General features: G+C 61.1%; 1 protein-coding gene across 2 annotated transcripts; it reads left to right on the forward strand.

The window, feature by feature from the left end:
• The first annotated feature begins 5416 nt into the window (after positions 1-5416).
• Kcnn1 (potassium calcium-activated channel subfamily N member 1) lies at positions 5417-18214 on the forward strand. Of its 2 annotated transcripts, XM_048342561.1 has the most exons (10): positions 5417-5463; positions 8053-8514; positions 9087-9182; positions 10531-10949; positions 12337-12478; positions 13923-14033; positions 14223-14350; positions 15904-15912; positions 16123-16192; positions 17338-18214. In XM_048342561.1, the coding sequence occupies exons 2-10, from the start codon at positions 8107-8109 to the stop codon at positions 17560-17562; spliced, it is 1608 nt and encodes a 535-aa protein (XP_048198518.1). In that variant the 5' UTR covers positions 5417-5463; positions 8053-8106; the 3' UTR covers positions 17563-18214. The 2 variants fall into 2 exon arrangements, with proteins under 2 accessions (XP_048198518.1, XP_048198519.1); XM_048342562.1 differs by lacking the exons at positions 15904-15912; positions 17338-18214 and having other exon boundaries at positions 14223-14325; positions 16123-16186.
• Positions 18215-18437: the final 223 nt, after the last annotated feature.

Genomic DNA, 18437 nt, shown 5'->3' on the forward strand with positions numbered 1-18437 from the left:
CCCCAGATCCCAGCTTTGTCCACGCGCGCCGGTGGCTCGCATCGCCCAGTCCCGTGCTCCATGGTGGGGTATCCCCGCCCACCAGCGCCGCGCGTGACGTCCCGCGGTGGGCTGGAGGGGGGAGGCTTGGGAGGGGCTGAGAGGGGAGGGCATGAGGAGGGGGAGGAAGGCCTATTTTTAGGCTGCATGTAAGTGGAGGGGGCTGGTGTGGAGGCCCCGGCCCTGCCCGCGCAGAAAGTGAGTGGGGTGGAAGAGAAGCGGGTCGGGGCACCCCTCTTTGTGGCACTGGAGATCCAGGCGTAGCCGGGCTGCAGAGCTGGAGAGACCCCGAGGTCGTTTATGTGGGGGCTGGGCCGGGTGGTGCGGGAAGGGGGGGTAACTCCTGCCCGACCCTGGGGCTGCGACCCCTGAAGCGGCGATCTGGCCCGGCCTGGTGACCTTCACGGTTCTCCGCGGCTTCTGCCTTGGGGCGCCGCAGGGATACTGGAGCGCGGGGTGATGGGGATGAGCGGATACCACGGTGAAGTTTCGGGGCGCGGGTCTCTGTCCCCGCATGGACGCGCAGTCAGGGCGGCGGCGCCTGCAAGGGGATCCCGGAGCTCCTGCGCCGCGCGGGGCGGAGCCTCCGCGCCCTGCATCCCGGTGCACCCTCCCACTGCGCTGCGGGCGGGGCCTCAGTTTCCCCGTTTATAAAGCGCGCGCCTTGAGCCATAGCAACGGAGATCCCCGCCCCTGGTCTCTGGCTAACCCGAGAGAGGCAAGAGGGGTCGGGCCCAGCGGGCGGCCTGGGGTGCAAGGTGCGGGCGGGGGTCAGCTCTGCGGTGGCGCCGCCTGGGCCGGTGAGTGTGAGCGGGGTCCGGCCGGGGTGGGGGGTGGCATGCCCTCCCCGCCCCCCCCCCCGGGCTGCAGGGCCAGAGGGTAGTGCGCGGGGATTTTGTGGAGCGGGACCAGCATGGCTCGCCCCCAGCCGGGAACCCCGGATCTCGCCGCGCACCCTGGGGGACGGAGACCCTCCCCTACCTGGGGAGGTGGCGCCGCCACCTCTTCCTCCACAGCTACTTCGGAGTGGTCTCTCCCTCAGAGTGAGGCAGCAGGGATCCCCGTGTGGGGATCCTGACCTCCCGCCGCGGCTTCCCTAGCACTCCTCCCCCACTGATGGGGCGCTGAGGCTCATGGGGGGGGCGCCCACCCAAGGTCACCCCAGCCAGATGCCAGCTGTTGGGGCCCCCTGAGGATAGCCTGAAGACCCTCTGGGACCCTGGAACTAGGGGCTCAAGTCCAAGTCTCCCCTGCCAGCCAAAGCCCAGGACCCGACTGGGCTGCAAAGCCGCCTATGGCTCTCCCAAGTTGAGCACTGAGATCTGTCCCTTCTCTCCACCCTCCTCTCCGTTCATTTCCTCTCTGCCCTCCTCTCTGTTCCTCTCCTCCCTGCCCTCCTCTTCTCTGCCCTCCTTCTCTGTCCCTCTCCTCCCTGCCCTCCTCCTCTCTGCCCTCCTTCTCTGTCCCTCTCCTCCCTGCCCTCCTCCTCTCTGCCCTCCTTCTCTGTCCCTCTCCTCCCTGCCCTCCTCTTCTTTGTCCAGCCCCCCCCCCCCGCTACCCCTTGTCAGACAAACTTGAGGTCAGCAGTGGCTCCATGAGAGAAACAGCAGAAAACCTGCCACCTGCCAGTGACCTTGGGGCATCCTCTGCTCCCTCAGGACCAGGGTCAGCCCCGTGGTCACTGTGGCTGGACCTATTGCTGTGGCGGCCCAGAGCTCTCTGAGTGGTCACTGTCTCCTCCCAGGCCCGGGTGGGAGAGAGGAGAATTATGGCAGTCAGGTTCACTGCTGCCTCCCTGGCTCCGTGGTCCTCACCCTGGCCCTCCATGGAGAGGGCAGGGAAGAGGTTGTGGACAGACACAAAGCAGCAAAGGGTGGAGGGGGAGTTGCCACTGCCTTGCTGGGGGGGAGGGGGAGGGATTCCAGATAGCTGGCCTGGGAGGGGGACAACCTGTCTGGGCCCCCAAGGGGCCAGTGGGCAAGCCACCACACTTGGTGTCAGAGTCTCTGTGGCCCAGGCTGGTGTGGAGCCAAGATCCTCCAGCTCCCACTTTTCCAGGTGTGGCTGCCTCAGCTTGCTGTGTCCAGAAGCTCTGAGGCATAGTGGGCAGGCATCTGCATGCCCCTCCTGTCTCCACCCCCACCCACTTGTCTGTGTCCTCACAGGCCCTGGGTGGGGAGCCCTGCGGCCCCCACAGCCACATGGGGGTCCCAAGGGCCCGAAGAAGGAAGCCAGCAGGCAGCCAGCAGGGACGACATCCCAGCACCCCAGGGTGAGTTGGAGAGCGCTCAGGCTGCCTTTGGGCTGGGTAGGACACAGTATTCGCACCCTGATCTGAGAGCCTGAGGCTCATGTTTGCCAAAAACAATCAATTAGGTAAAAAGTGGTGGTGCTCCAGCAGACACTAAAGTCTATATGATGATGGAGCCCAGCGAATCAATGCTGCCATCTCTTGTGCCAGGGTGGGGGCCTGCTCAGAGGTGTGAGGGGACCCCACATCATCTGGCCAAGAAGTGATCCAGCTGCGAGTGGCCCCAGCCCAGCCTGTATTTCCCATCACTGCTCCTGCAGACACTGACACCAGAGCCCCTACCCCTAACACCCCAACCCCAGCCTGCACTTCCTGCCACTGCCCCTGCAGACACTGACATCCCAGCCCCCACCCCCGACACCCTAGCCCCACCCCAATACCCCAGCCCCCACCCCTGGGGTCAGTCAACAAACACCAGCCAAATGTGGGCCAGCACCTGGGGACTCGCACAGCTGGAGGTCAGCCCTGGTGGAGTTGCAGTGGGCACCAGAAGGAAGAACAGAACATGGTGATGTATTAGGGAGCAGTGGGGTGGGGGTGCAGAGTCTCGAGCTGACCAAGTGAATGCTAAGGGAACAGCATGTGGGAAGGGCCTGAGGTAGGAACAAGCGGGAACACGGACATGTTGGCAACCCCCTAGGGAGCTGGTATGGCTGGGTCAGAAGGAGCAGAGGAGAAAGGGAAAGGCAGAGGGGGGCCAGGCTAAGCCAGGGAAGCTCAGGGGTGGACGTAGGGGTGGATCGCAGGGCAGTGGGAGCCAGGGGGTATGAGCAGGGGAGGGGTGGGGTGTCATTCAGGGTCCTCAGGAGCCCCTTGTGGCTGCCATGAAGAGTGCAGAGGCATTTGCCTGTGGCTGGACAGAGTGGGGCCTAGTGAGACTGGTTCCAGCCCTGGGGTCCTAGGTCCAGTCACAGGGGAGCAGTGGCCACACCCCTGACCCCAGCATTGGGGAGGTGGTGGCAGCAGGGCCATGAGTTTGAGGCCAACCTGGAGTGCACATCATATTTAAAACAAAAGGATCCAGCTGGCACTGGTGGCTTACGCCTGTCATCCCAGCTACTCAGGAGGCTGAGATCTGAGGATTGAGGTTCAAAGCCAGCCTGTGTGGAAAGTCTGTGAGACTCTTATCTCTGAACCACCCATCAGAAAACCGGAAGTGATGCTGTGGCTCAATGTGGTAGTAGCCTTCAGCACCAAAGCTTAGGGCCCTGAGTTCAAGCCCGCAGAACTGACAAAAAACAACAAAAAAGGCCACTGGATGAGGACTCTCAGCACTGTATGTGCCCTGGCTTCCTGAGTTTAACTCCATCCGCAAAGACCCCAGACAACCCTGTAGTTGTTTAAATCTTGATCCTTAGATCTCAGCTTCCTGAGTATTTAGGATTATAGGTTTGGCACTTGGCTTGTTGTTTTCTTTTGTTTAGATACAGTCTTGCTGGCTTTGTCCAGGATGCCTAGACCTTGAGGCACACACATGGCCTCTGTGCTCAACTCGGCTTTGGGGACAGAGGTTGAACCTGGACAAGGGGAGGGGGTGCCAGGCACCAGCTGTCCAGTGGCTGCCTGTGGGTCCCTGCAGGCCAGCAAGGACTCATGAGTAAGACTGTGTCTTGGCATGTGTGTTCTGAGAGTCCTAGGTGGCTCCTGGCTCATCTGCAGGCTCCTTGTGTCCCTGTGTCCACGAGGGCTGTGGGTAGCTCTGGCTGGACCAGAGAGCAGCCAACCACACTGGTGCCTCTCCCCCATGACCACTGCCCACCTTGGCTCTGAGCAGCCAGCAGTCAGGACAGTGGCACAGGCCACCTCCTCTGAATTAAGTCCTCCAGTAGGAATCCTGTGGTCCCATGAGGAGGGGGCTGCAGGAGAGGGTGGGTGTGGGCCAGTGAGCAGGATGGGGTGGGTTGGGGAACCATCAGGCTGGCTATCAGAGTGAAATACCCCTGGGTCAGCACCAGAGTTGGGCTGGGCAGAGCACAGCTGGGCTGGCCACCTGGATCTGAGTTCCCACCCAAGGCCCATGTGGAGGGGGAGAGGGCGGTGGGTGGGTGCCAGGCAGGCATCAAGACCACTGAGATGGGCTGAGCAGGGTCTGTAGCAGAGAAGTGGGCTGTGGAGAATCTGCCCCCCAGTGTACCCCCAAAGCTGTGTCAGAACCGTGGACATGGTCCCTGGGGCATGATAGGCTAGACAACCTAGATGAGACTGAGGGGATGGGGCAGGACTGGCTTCCGCTGTGGGCAGTGAGACACACTCATCTGCCCAGGCACTATGATCATCCATTCATCCATTCATCTGTCCACCCAAGGAGCCACCCCCCACCAGCCCACTCAGCTGTCCACCCATCCGTCACCAACACATCTGCCCATTCCGTTGTACATCTGTCCACACCACGCTTGCATCCACCCACCTGTCCATCATCCCACCCACCCTGTTCACCCTGTCTCTGAGCTAGGGAAACCCTCTTCCTGGACCAGGACGGCCATAGTGAGACATCACAACACTGAGAGGTGTGGCTGAGAGCAGTGGCAGGAGCCCCAGGGAGCCCCTAGGCTTGTGGGGGGAGTAGGAGGGGGAGAAAGCGGACTCCCTGCATTCCTAGCACACACACACCCACCCAGGAGCTCCTGGGTTGAAGGAAGGCCAGCCTAGGTGCCCTGGGGCGAGCACATCTGGGGATCGCAGGGCTGGTGGCCCCTATTTTCCACGGGGTCCTGAGCGCAGGCGAGCCCTCCTAGCATCACCCTGCGCCCCCGCAGAGCCGCCCCGGGGGTCGTTTCGCTGCCTGGTCTCTGCGATACCCCGGAGGGCGGCGGAATTTGGAGACTTAGTTTTGGGGCGCGGCGCCATGGAGGCCCCAGGGTTGCGGTGTGCGGGACTTGGGGCAGGGCCTAGACCAGCGGGTGCCCCCGTGGCGCTGTCGGAGGCGAAGGGGGCTCCTAGGAACGCCGGGGCTTTAAATCGGGGCGGGGCCAGCAGGGGAGAGGGCGGGGCCATCATGAGATCGGCCAATCGGAGGCGGAGCTCGCTTCGTCCGCTCCTCCTCCTCTCGGCCCGGCCTACCCTGGGCCCTTGCGGGACCCGCGCTCTGCGCCTTCTCTGCGTGGGCGCCGCAGGTCAGCGTGGGGCCGTGGGGGGGGGGGGCGGTCAGCGCGGGGCTGGTGTCACGGGTCAGCGCGGGGCCGGGGATCGGGGATCAGCGCGGGGCAGCAGGTCAGAGCGGGACCAGGGGTGAGCACTGGGCTGGTGTCACGGGTCAGAGTGGGGTTCAGTCAGGGGTCAGCGTGGGGTCGCGGGTCAGAGCAGGGCGGGGGGGGGTCAGCACGGGGCGGGGGGGCGCGGAGCAGCGGCTAGGCCGTGTCTGCGGGAAGACGAGAGTGGGGTTCTCGGGGTTTGGTCCCGTTCCTGCCTAGGGAGGGGTGAGGGGCGACCCCCGCAGACAGGGCCGGTGGACTGAGGTCCTTTGCACTGTGGTCTGTGTCTTGGGGCGCTCAGCACAGAGATTGGGACCCAAACCCTGGTGCGCTGCCCAGTGGACTGGGTGAGCACCACTCGAGGCGGGGGCTTGGTGGGGTCAGGAGCCAGATCTAGTTGTCTGCGGGGGGAGCTCCTCTCTCTGCTTCCTTGGGGGCGGGGCTGCCCCTGCCTCTCCACCCCCAGGCCCCACTTGGAGTGGGACAGGCATTCAGCCACCCTTAGTAACTGGGAACTGGTGCTGTGGCAGTGTCCAGGCCCCCAGTTCAAGACCCAGGACTGGCACACACACAGAAATAACTCTGGTCCTTCCTAGGTTCGGGTCCTCCTGGAGGAAAAGAGTATTTGACAAGCTAGAGGTTTAACTCCAAACACAGGGTGTGTGTGCGATTTGAACTCAGGGCCTCATGCTTGCTCATGGCTGGTGCTCTACCCTTTAAGCCAAACCTCCAGCTTTTTTGCTGGTTATTTTGGAAATGAAGTTCCGTGGACTTTCCTGATCTGTCTGTCTTCTGTTATGCTGGGGACCTCAGCCTTTTCAGAAGCTCACCAGTACCCCACTAAAATATGAACCACTGTGGACATTCAAGCGCCACGTAGGCTTCTGGGCCCACAAGGGTCTCCAGGAGAAGTAGGGGAGGGGACAAACCAGGGCCTCCTGTTCCCAGGACTGTCTCCACATAGAGCCATGAAGGGCAGCTTAGCACCGGGTGGCAGGAAAGGACTGGGAAGGGACCTGAGTTCAGTCCAGACCCAGCATCAGAAGAAACTGGCCATTTCCCTCTTGTAGGATAATTGGGCAACACACTATACAGTTTAGCTAGAGCCAGCCAGGGACTCAGACACAGCCCGTGTCCCAGCTGTGTGTGGCTCCTCCAGGTCAAGGCCCGGCTGGCTCTGCCTCCACCTAGCCCATCTTGATCCCTACCTCCTCTGAGCAGCAATAAGTTAGTCCTTGCCTTTTCCACTTTGTGGTGTTGAGCAAGGTGCCGAGTCTCTCCAAGCTTAGTCTCTCATCTGTAAAATGACCCCAGGCTTGCCACCTCCCTGCCTGGCAACAACAGAGACAAAATGTCATTGCTCTCCAAGGGCTTGGAGCATGGTGGGTGCCCAGGAAACCAGCCACCCTGTGCCCCCTGGGAAGCCCCCCCATCTGTCCCCTCTGTCCCCTTCCTGGGGCACCTTAGGACATGGCTGCCAGGCAGGAAGAGCTCCAGAGCTGAATTTGGCCCATGTATCGGGTGGCTGAGTCACAGCCTCGAACTGCCACTTCTTCTCTGCATTCTGGAAGGTCGTTCGCAGCAGCCTGAGCCGGCCCTGTCCTTGGTCTTTTCCACCTGCCTGCCTGCCTGGACCCCAGCTCCTTCCCACCCCACCCACTGCCTGCCAACACCCCCAGCCAGACCCTGCCTGCCTGTCTGCCTGCCTGGACCCCAGCCCCTTCCCACCCCACCCCCTGCCTGCCAACACCCCCAGCCCAGCCCCTGCCTGCCTGTCTGCCAGCCTGGACCCCAGCCCCTTCCCACCACGTCTTCAGCCTGCCAGCCCAGCCCCTGCCTGCCTGCCTGGACCCTAGCCCCTTCCCTAGCCCCTTCCCCCCCACCCCGCCTGCCAACACCCCCAACCCAGCCCCTGCCTGCCTGTCTGCCTGCCTGGACCACAGCCCCTTCTCACCCCCAGCCTGCCAGCACCTCCAGCCCGGCCCCTGCCTGTCTGTCTATCCTCAAACGAGCTGAACTTCTGTTGGATGAGCAGGCAGGTCCCTTTTCCCCCCAACCCTAGCTGGAGCAGGGACCCAGCTCCAGGCAGCCCATGGTCTTTCGACAGTGGGCAGAGATTTGGGTCCTTGTGTGGACAGTGTAAGATCAGACAGTGCAAAGGTTTGCCTGCAACACTGTAAGAAAGCAGAGGCCCGGCCTTGAACGCAGGTGGCCCCTGTGGTCTGCCCCACCTGGTGAGATGGAGGGTGTCCTGGAGCTGGGCAAATGCAGGCCAGGGCTTGAGGGAGGCTGAAAGCTGAGGCAGGATGGATGGTGGTGACTGAGCCAGGCAGGAGCAGCAGGGAGCCCAGGTGGGTGCTCTGGCTTGATGAGGGTAGGCACAGTGGAGCCTCCAGGTTGGAGGAGCAGAGCGAAGTCGGTGCCCCCATGTGTCTGGCTCTGGGTTTGGAACCTGCGATGGAGGTGAAGGTTCTGACTGCATCCCCTGACTAGGCCTCCCCTGTCCCACAGGTCGGCTTCGGGGTCCCACTGCTGAGCCATGTCGGGCCCTGGGGAGCTGGCAGCATGCCCAGGCCCAGCACCCGACTAGCCATGAATGGCCATAGCCACAATGGCAGCGTGGGGCGGCCACTGGGCCGAGAGCCTCTGGACCCCAAGGCCAGCCGCCCTGCACAGGACCTGCACAGCCCCTGCCTTGGTGTGGCAGTGGCCAGCCACTCACCCGCCCTGTCTCCTGGCAGCCCCCCGGGGCAGGCCCAGGAGGAGGAGGACACAGAGGAGGAGGAGGAGGAGGACACAGCAGCTTGGTCCCGGGGTACAGGGAGGCCCCCCACTGCAGGTCACCGCCTGGGTCACCGGCGGGTGCTGTTTGAGAAGCGGAAGCGCCTGAGCGACTATGCGCTGATCTTTGGCATGTTCGGCATTGTGGTGATGGTGACGGAGACTGAGCTGTCCTGGGGCGTCTACACCAAGGTGGGTAGACCACCCCAGGGCCACCCCCTGAGCAGAGCTAGTGTGGACTGGCCCTGGGAGGGGTGGGGATCCCTGGACCCTGCTTGATACACACACACACACACACACACACACACACACACACACACACACACACCATGGTGAGTAGAATGGAGACCAAAGCCCCCCCGCCCCCCCATACACACTGAGGTCCATAGGAGACCTACCTTTTGAGGCCAGGCAGCAGAGACCGGGAAGTGCTGGGATTTGGTGGGTCAGCCCTGGCTGAAGGTCAAGAGGGCTTTGCTCTCCAGGCTTGATGCCCCATGCCAGCTGTCTGGCCTAACAGAGCTGCCTGCCACACACACCAAGGCCCAGGCCCAGGGACATTGAGGCCTGGCGGGTGGAAAGGCAGAAGCCAGCCTGACCATTGGCAACTATAATGGCCTAGAGCTGGTGTGTGTGTGTGTGTGTGTGTGTGTGTGTGTGTGTGAGAGAGAGAGAGAGAGAGAGAGAGAGAGAGAGAGAGAGAGAGAGAGAGAGAGAGGCAGGGTGGCAGCTCCCCGCAGCTCACCACCTCCTCCTGTGTGCAGGAGTCCCTGTTCTCCTTGGCAATGAAATGCCTTATCAGCCTGTCCACCCTCATCCTGCTGGGGCTTGTCATTCTCTACCACGCAAGGGAAATCCAGGTATGCACCTGCCCCCGAGCCCTGCCAGCCTGCTGACCCTGCTCTCCTCTAGATTCTCCTGGACTCAGGTGCATTGGCTTCTCTGATTTCCAAGAGGAAGGGCTGGCCAGGCGTGGTGGCCAGCCGTCTCCCTGGCTGTGTGGGGTGGGTTCAAAGGAGGAGCACAGTCCAGGCTGGCCTTGGCAGAAACCAGAACTTAACTCTAAACTGTAGAGTGCCTGCCTAGCATGCACAAGACCCTGAGTTCTGGCCCCAGCACTGCCAAAATCCCAAACCAAATGATACAGGGAGAGTCTAGTGGTGCTGTCTCAGGCCCTGGGCACTGCAATGGTGACCAGCAGGGGGAGCTGGGATTCGGGGTTCATGCCCTCTCCCCTGTGGGGTGTGATGACTGTGCCAGGATGCTGGCTGTCATGTTCCTGGGATGATCACATCCCAGGGAGGAGAGAGCCTGAGCTGGGGTGTCTCCAGCACCAGATCCCACCCAGACTCCTGACCTCCACCCTCCCACCCTTCCCCTAGGGAAGCACCTGTGGGGAGACACATGGGAATTCCCCACCTGAGTTGGCAGTGTGCAAATGTCAGGGGCACAGCAGTTGGGGCTGGGTGTCTAGCAGTTCCTCAATTACAGTGGATGCTTGGTATCATGGGGACCAGGACCCCATGGGTACCAAACTACAGATGTTCACGTCCCTTAAAACCACTGTATTGGATTTGTGTAGGCCCAGAACATTTGCATAGCCTGTGCAAATTTGCATAGACCTGCATATTTGCCTTGACCCTGTATATTTGCATGGACCTTGCACATTTGCATGAACCCTGCATATTTGCATGGACCTTGCGCATTTGCATGAACCCTGTACATTTGCATGAACCCTGTACATTTGCATAGACCGTGCACATCTGCACGGGCCCTAAGTGCACAACCATCTCTGGGTGACTGGGACACAGATACAATGTAAGGTGGTTCCCTGCCCACTTATTCAAGGTCACTGGTCTGCTGCACTTAGCACGCTGACACAATGTTGCACTCAGTTGCTACACTGCATAGTGTCTGGAGGAAGCAACCAGAAGCCTAGCTCTCAGGGGCAGCACCACCATTCATCTCAGCTGGGAAGAAAGGATGCCCCAGCCTTGTAGGGCTGTGCACAATGTAGCACAATGTGGGTGGAATATTACTCAGTGGCAACAAAGGATCAAGCTCTGGTGATGCGCAGATGGTGGAGCAGAGGCTGAGGGGCTTGGTGCTGGCTGTGGTCTGGCTCTGTGGATCTTGCAGCCCTAGCTCCTTAGTGCCTGGTGCAGCACCACGATGCCAGGGCCGAGATCCACCCGCCTCCCTCCACAGCTGTTCATGGTGGACAATGGGGCGGACGACTGGCGGGTAGCCCTGACCTGCGAGCGGGTCCTGCTCATCTCACTGGAGCTGGCCGTGTGCGCTGTCCACCCGGTGCCTGGCCACTATCGCTTCACGTGGACAGCGCGGCTGGCCTTCACCTATGCGCCGTCTGAGGCCGAAGCAGATGTGGACGTGCTGCTGTCCATCCCCATGTTCCTGCGGCTCTACCTGCTGGGCCGGGCCATGCTGCTGCACAGCAAGGCCTTCACTGACGCCTCGAGCCGCAGCATCGGCGCCCTCAACAAGGTCACCTTCAACACCCGCTTCGTCACCAAGACCCTCATGACCGTCTGCCCTGGCACTGTGCTCCTAGTCTTCAGCATCTCCTCCTGGGTCATCGCAGCCTGGACTGTGCGCGTCTGTGAGAGGTAACAGCTCCCCCGGTCCCTAGTCCCCTAGCTCTGGCTCCTAGTGCCCTGGCCTCCTCCACCCCAGGGCCTTGGGGTGTGCCTGTACCAGCCATCATCATCTCTGATGACCTTCTTCCAGTCAGCCCTGTGTCCTGGGCCATCTGTGACCCATCCCCATCCCTGGAAGGCTAAGCCCCTCCCAGGAAGAGGAGGCCCCAAGGTCCTGCCCTCCACAATGACCACTGGCTTCTGGCCAGGGTGGCAGAGGCAGCAGGGACAGGGATGTGGCCCCCACGTCTAACAAGCTTTCCTTTCCTCTGCCTCCCTGCCGGATCGCAGGGAAAACATGTGAGTCCCAGTGGGTCTCTGCCATGCTGCCCCGCCCCCACCCCCGTACCCCGACCCAGCCCACCTGCCACCCACTTGCCAGGAGTTTAAGATTTGCTGCCACAGCAGGGAGCCGCCAGTCCTGGTTTCCAGGTGCCTTGCTTGGGCTGCCGGTGCCCCAGTGGGGCCCAGGCAACAGCAGCAGCCTCGCCTCCTTCCAGGCCAGACCTGGGCAGACCAGGGTCTCCCTGCCATTGTCCTGGTGGCATCCTGGGCTCTGCCTGGCCTGTGCCCCCACACCCGGCCCTGGCTCACAGGGGTGCAGCCCTCTCTGTCCACCTCTGCAGCTGGGGTTGACAGAGCCAGTCCCCCATGCGCTGCACCGGCTCCCATACCCCCCAGACACGTCTAACCGGCCGGGACTCTGCCAGGCTGTGGGAAGCAGGCAGCCAGTCCTAAACCCTGCACCATGCCGCTTGTCCCCTGCATGACCCCTCCTGTCACCCTGCTGTGTTCCCGATCTCTGCCAGGCCTGGGCCCCTTCGTGCCAGGACAACTTGGGGTGCACAGGGTAGGAAAGGGGTTCACTTTCGCTGTGTATGGGATCTGGCAGAGTCCCTGGGCTGCAGCCAGAGACACCCCAGATCTGAGGCCCCAAGCATGCCCCCCCCCAAGACCCGAGGCCTCAAGTGTGGCCCAGTCAGTCAGGAGTTCCTGACTCACCTGGGGTGGGGGGAGGTTTCCAGGTCAAGCCATGGCCAAGCTGCTGCACCCTCCCACCCTGCGCATGCGTGCTCCACCCGGGCCCCCACCCTCGGCCTCTGCCCTCTGCCACCTCACCCTAGCTTTCTTCTTCTCTCCTGGGCTCCCTCTGGACCTTCCTGTGCCTCTTTGGCTGGAAGTTCCTCCTCACATCTAACCTGAGCCTTCCCTCAGCTCCCTGCCGTCACAATGCCTCTGCTCTGCTGCCTGTGTGTTGGGGTGGGTGCTCCGCAGGAGCCTGGGGGCAGGGAGGGGGAGAAGTGAGTCACTCTGGGCGTCCGAGTGCTGAGCAGGTCTCTGCGCACCCCTCCTGCAGGTACCACGACCAGCAGGAGGTGACAAGCAGCTTCCTGGGGGCCATGTGGCTCGTGTCCATCACTTTCCTGTCCATCGGCTACGGGGACATGGTGCCACACACCTACTGCGGCAAGGGCGTGTGCCTGCTCACTGGCATCATGGTGAGGACTGGCCCTCACAGTGTGATCCACAGCAGGGACCCATGCCTCAGTTTCCCAGGCTGTGCCCACCACCCTGCCCTCAGTTTGCTCTTTGTTTAGTAAGCCAACTGCCCCTCAGTCCTTGGCTGATATTCAGAGTGTATAAGCTTCTCACGTCCTCCTCTGCCCCCCAAGCTGTCGGAGGGGAGGGGCATGCCCATTCTGGGGCTTGAACTCAGGGCCTGGGCGCTGTCCTTGACCTTCTTTTTGCTCAAGGCTAGTGCTCTACCACTTGTGCCGCAGCTCCACTTCTGGTCTTCTGGTGGTTAATTGGAGATAAGAGTCTCAAGGACTTCCCTGCCTGGGCTGGTTTCAAACCATGATCCTCAGATCTCAGCCTCCTGAGCAGCTAGGATTACAGGCAGGAGCCACCAACACCTGGCTGGCTGGCTTTTTTGCTTCTCTCTCTCTCTCTTTCCCTTCTCTCCTTTTTCCCTCCTTTCCTCCCTCCCTCTCCTTTCCTCCCTCCCTCTCCTTCCTTCCTTCCTTCCCATTCTCTTCCTCTCTAGTTTTTTGTAGTTGTGCTGCACTGCCTAACAGGCTGGCCTTGAAACCTTGGGCTCACTCAATCTCCCACCTCCTCAGTAGCTGGGACCTCAGGCACCACCCACCTGCCATTTTCCTTTCCTACCTCTAGGCCAGCTCCTTCTGTCCACTTGTACCCTTTGTCCCTGTGCTGTGGCCCTATCCCAATAACTGCCCACACCGTCTTTGTCTTCAATCTTGGGGAATCCCAGCCTGGCCTTCTGAGAGTAGCTGTCTGTTGGTCAATGCCATGTCTGTGCCATGTGTCCTAGTTCTCTGTAGACCCCTCAGCCATTCTTTTTCCTGGCTGTGTAGTATTCCAGGTGTTATTTTGTAGCAGGTTGCTTGGTTCTGGTCAGTAGTGCTTTTCCTGAGAAGCCATTTCTCAAGGCCTTTGCCTTGGTCAAGAATCTGTGGTGGGGCTCTCAGGCAGCCCCTGCTCATGCCTGTGCCCACTTCACCTAGGCTGGCCACTGAACCTAAGGTACAAGTGTGGCCCACTTCCCAGTCCATCTGGAGCCTACCACCTGCTGCCAGTGGCCAAAGGTGCTGACTGACATCTGGGTCTCCTCACTGCCCCCTTTCTCCTCCTGTGTCTCATGGGGCTGCACAGTGCACAGCAAGGCCCTTGGGACTGCCAGGGTGTCACACTCCCCACCCTTGGGTCCCTGCCCACCCTGTAGCTCCCTGTTCTGCCCTCCCCCCATTCTGCAGTCAAGCTTTGCTTTCACCCCTGAGTCTTGGTTTCCCCTCTGCCCATGGGAAATGGGGATCCTGATGTCTGAGCCAGCTGCTCTAAAGGGGCATGCACACCCCTGAGAGGAGCAGTGAGGGCGGGCAAGGGGGGGGGCGCCTCAGCCCTCCCCTGCCGGGCACACAGGGCGCAGGCTGCACGGCGCTGGTGGTGGCAGTGGTGGCACGGAAGCTGGAGCTCACCAAGGCAGAGAAGCACGTGCACAACTTCATGATGGACACGCAGCTCACCAAGCGGGTGAGCCCCCGGCTTCCCCCCTCCCACCCCCACTCCAGTCCCCAGCCCAGCCTGGCCCTCCGCCAATGTCAGACCCACATGCAGTACACAGAGATGGGCACTCCCAGGGTCCCAGATAATCATTTCCAGAAGTTTCGAGAACCCCTTGCTATATGCTCACCCCCAGGAACCTGTCCCTGCTCCCAACAGGTGAAGAATGCAGCCGCGAACGTCCTCAGGGAGACATGGCTCATCTACAAACACACCAGGCTGGTGAGGAAGCCGGACCCTGCCCGGGTGCGCAAACACCAGCGTAAGTTCCTCCAGGCCATCAATCAGTAAGTGCAGGCCACGCCCAGCAGGAGGCGCCGGGTGCCCCGGGCAGGCGGGAAGGTGCCCAGGGCAACTGGTGAGGGACCACCACTCAGCTGGCCCCGGGGCCTTGGAGGTTCCAGAAACCATTATGAATGTTGAGGGTGGGAGGCACTCCAGGAACAGCGCCAGCTAGCAAGGTCCTGAGTTCAAGCCCACTGCTGTCTTTAGACTTGGAAACCATTTGACCTCTGTGCTTTGGCTCCCAGGAAGCTCAGAATTCCAGGCATCGCCAGGTCCCTGAGACCCTGTGGGGTTATCAGGAGCCAGGAAGTAGGCCGGAGCTCACCTGCGGACTACAGCAGGCTGCAGTGCTGAGCAGTTAACTATCACCTGAGCAACACGAATGACCTGACATGACTCGGTCACATTAAATGAAAGAGAGCAGAACAGCAGCCAGTGACTCATGCCTGTAATCCCAGCTACTCAGGGAGCTGAGATCTGAGGACTGTGGTTAAAAGCCAGATCAGGCAGGGAAGTATAGGAGATTCTAATCTCCAATTAGCCAGCAAAAAGCCAGAAGTGGAGCTGTGGCTGAAGTGGTAGAACACCAGTCTTGAGCATAAAAGCTCAGGGAGATTGAGGCCTTTTAATATATGTATATTTATCAATCAGGAGTCCAACTCCTAGATGTACGCATCTCAACCTTGTCTTTCAGCTCCTTTAGTGTTTGTGTTCATTGTATTCCTGCTTCACATGAATATGAAGTTTACTGGTCCGGGTCTTGAACTCAGGGACTGAACGTTGTCCTTGAGATTTTTCACTCAAGTCTGGTGCTTTATTACTTGAGCCACAGCTCCACTTCTGGCTTCTTGTTGGTTAATTGGATATAGGAGTCTCATGGCCTTTCCTGCCCCTGCTGGCTTTGAACTGTGATCCTAGGATCTCAGCCTCCTGAGTAGCTGGGATTACAGGTGTGAGCTACTGCTGCCTTGTGGGGTAGGGACACCCCCCGTGAAGCCCTCCTGGGAGCAGCTGTGGGTCTGGCACTCAGTGGTGGCCAGGTGAACAGGTCCTGTCCCTCCCACCATCCAGGGCTGTCTACATCAGCTTGTTACACAGTATATGTTGTTGCTCTGGCTGGAGGGCCAGGCTTGGGGGTCACAGTCCCCATCCTGCCCTGCAGCCTTATCAGGAGGAGGAGGCCCAGGCAAGGCAGGAGGGGAGGTGGGGGACAGGCAAGTGGTAGTGTTGGGGCTCAAGGAGGTGTTGGACAGGGAGGCAGGGGTATTGGGCAGGAGGAGGGGCAAGGTGGTAGGGGAAGGGAAGGGTGGGAGGGGGCAGAAATGGCCCCAAGGAAGGGCTGAGGAGCACCCCACGACCAGATGGCTTATGATGGATGCCCTGTGACAGGCTCGAGGGCCGCTGCCAGGTAGACCTTGGGGACAGAGGGGGTATCACTGGGATGGAGGGCGCCCCAGTCCCTGGTGTGAACTTGGGGTGGAGTTCACAGAGTCACTGAACTCCAGTGCTGACACTACAATGTCTGTTTTTTCTCTTGCTGGGCTGCGTTCTGCAGGGCTCAGAAGTAAGTGTCACTGGTGGGCCCTGGGTGTCTGGTGTGCGGGGTGCAGATCCCAGGGTGCAGGTGAGGGCTCAGAGCCCAGGCTACCCCTAGCTTGGGTCAGTCATACACTAAGCCCAGCACCCCCCTGCTGCTGACCCCCACAACTGCTGACCTCAGCCCGTGGGTATGCCGCTGACCCCTATAACTGCTGACTCCCCCGTGTGTCCCCAGGCTCCGCAGTGTGAAGATTGAGCAGGGGAAACTGAATGACCAAGCCAACTCGCTCAGTGACCTGGCTAAGGTGAGGGGTGGTAATGGAAGGGGCAGGGGCCAAGGGTCAAAGAGGGAGGGGAGGGGCAGGGGGGGCAAGGCCTCCAGAAGACTGGAATCTACCTCTCCTCTGCCTATCAACTCCTCACTTTTCAACCTGGGCAGGTGGTGTGTGTGGGTGTGGGTTTGTTTCTCTGTGTGTGCTAGTGCTGTTGTGGTCCTTGGGCTTGAACTCAAGGCCTGGGCGCTGTCCATGAGCTTTTTCTCTCAAGGCTGGTGCTCTGTCACTTGAGCCTAGTGTATTGAAGGTAAGAGTCTTGGACTTCTCTGCCTGGGTTGGCTTTGAACTGTGATCCTCAGATCTCAGCTTCTTTTTTTTTTTTTTTGGCCAGTCCTGGGCCTTGGACTCAGGGCCTGAGCACTGTCCCTGGCTTCCTTTTGCTCAAGGCTAGCACTCTGCCACTTGAGCCACAGCGCCACTTCTGGCTGTTTTCTGTATATGTGGTGCTGGGGAATCGAACCCAGGGCCTCATGTATACGAGGCAAGCTCTCTTGCCACTAGGCCATATCCCCAGCCAGATCTCAGCTTCTTGAATAGCTAGGATGACAGGCGTGAGCCAGGCGTGCCCAGCTAGAAAATGCATGTATGACTTAAAAAGAGAAGGCCAAGGAGAACCACTGGAAGCCCATGGCAGCACGCAGCCTCCAGGCATGCTCTCTGGTCTTGGGTTGGGTGGCAGTGACCCAGTCTCTGCCTCCAGCTGAGCATGGATGCGCCCTCACTGCCACTGAAGCCTGAGCTTTGGGAGGTGTACAGGGCCTGCATCAGGCTGAGGCTCGGCTGGTAGATGGAGGGGAGCCTAGAAAAGATTTGGTGAGGTCAGCCATCTGGTCCTGGGGTTGTAGTGTCACCACTGGGCCAGAGTTATGTCACCAATGACATCCGGGCACCTCCAGAGTCCACTCTGAGGCTGGGTCCTGGGCCACTTTGGCCATGCCTGCCTAGTGCGGGCCACACCCACCCAGGCCGATTCCCCATACCCCTCCCCCCTCAAGTCTGGCATTCTCAGATAAGGGGAAGGTCCTCAGGCCTGGGGTCCTCTGGTGTTCCCAGGGCTGCCGCCCAGCTGTCCCCTCCCCGGCAGTCACTGCCCCATCTGCCCTGTCCTCATGCAGACACAGAGCATAATGTTGGACGTGGTGTCCGAGCTGCAGGCCCAGCAGGAGGAGCTAGAAGCCCGCCTGGACGCCCTTGAGAGCCGCCTGGACGCGCTGGCTGCCTCACTGCAGGCCCTGCCTGGACTGGTCACACAAGCCATACGTGGGTCCCCACTGTGCCCCCGGCCCAGTCCGGGACCCTTGAGCCTCGCGAGCCGGTGGCCGCCCGCGGACTGCAGGTGACAGCCAGCCTCGCCCCTCTGGACCCTCTTCTGGCCATCGTGTGGCCGCCGGCCCCATCGGGGCTCCTTGCAGCCGGGGCTGCTGAGTGGAGCTGGGCCGAGGGGACTTGTCGGGAGGGACGCAACCTCCACCAGATCGGCCTCGGAGCCTGGACATCTGAAGCGGGCCACGGATAATCAGCACATCTGCGCTCACCGACCGCCGCTGTGCTCTGAGCTGCCTGAGCAGGCGTGACCCAGATGGAGAACCCTCGCTTTCCACTGGGCACGAGTGGACCGCCCACCTACTGAATACGGGGAACGTGGGGGGAACAACCGCAGAAACTGTGCTTAGACGGGACCAGGTTCTGGGGCCTGGCTACTTGCCCGAGTTCCCGCGGTGGCGGAGCCGGGATGGGGCCGAGTCTCAGGAATTTGGGGCCCGGCGCTGGGTGAAGCCGCAGGTGAGGCTGGCCCCCACAAGGCCGGATCAACCCGGCCCCACCTGGGCCTGGCTGCCACGATATGGCCGGGCGCCTGGGCCCAGCAGATAAGAGGGCGTGGCCGGCTCCCACGCGACCGGCTGAGACTCGGCAGGACCGGCTCTCCCCGCTGGCGACCTCGGAGCGTCACCCAGTGGCGACAGTAGATGTGGCAGAACCCCCCCCCTCCCAGGCCCTGTAGGTGCTCAATAAATTCTCTTCCCCCCAGGGGCTGCGTGGGTGTCTGTGCCATCCGCCGGCTTGAGGAGGGACCTAGGAGTCCAGGGCGCGCCAAGCGCGGGGGGTCGTGGGGAGCCCAGGTAGCACCGTGCAGGAGAAGCGGGCAACCTGTGGTTCCTCGCCGTCACCGAGACCAGAGGTGACACGGGGCGGGGCCAGGCTCAGGACGTAGTTG

The sequence above is a fragment of the Perognathus longimembris genome, chromosome 3 (assembly GCF_023159225.1).
Source record: "Perognathus longimembris pacificus isolate PPM17 chromosome 3, ASM2315922v1, whole genome shotgun sequence".
NCBI lineage: Eukaryota > Metazoa > Chordata > Mammalia > Rodentia > Heteromyidae > Perognathus > Perognathus longimembris.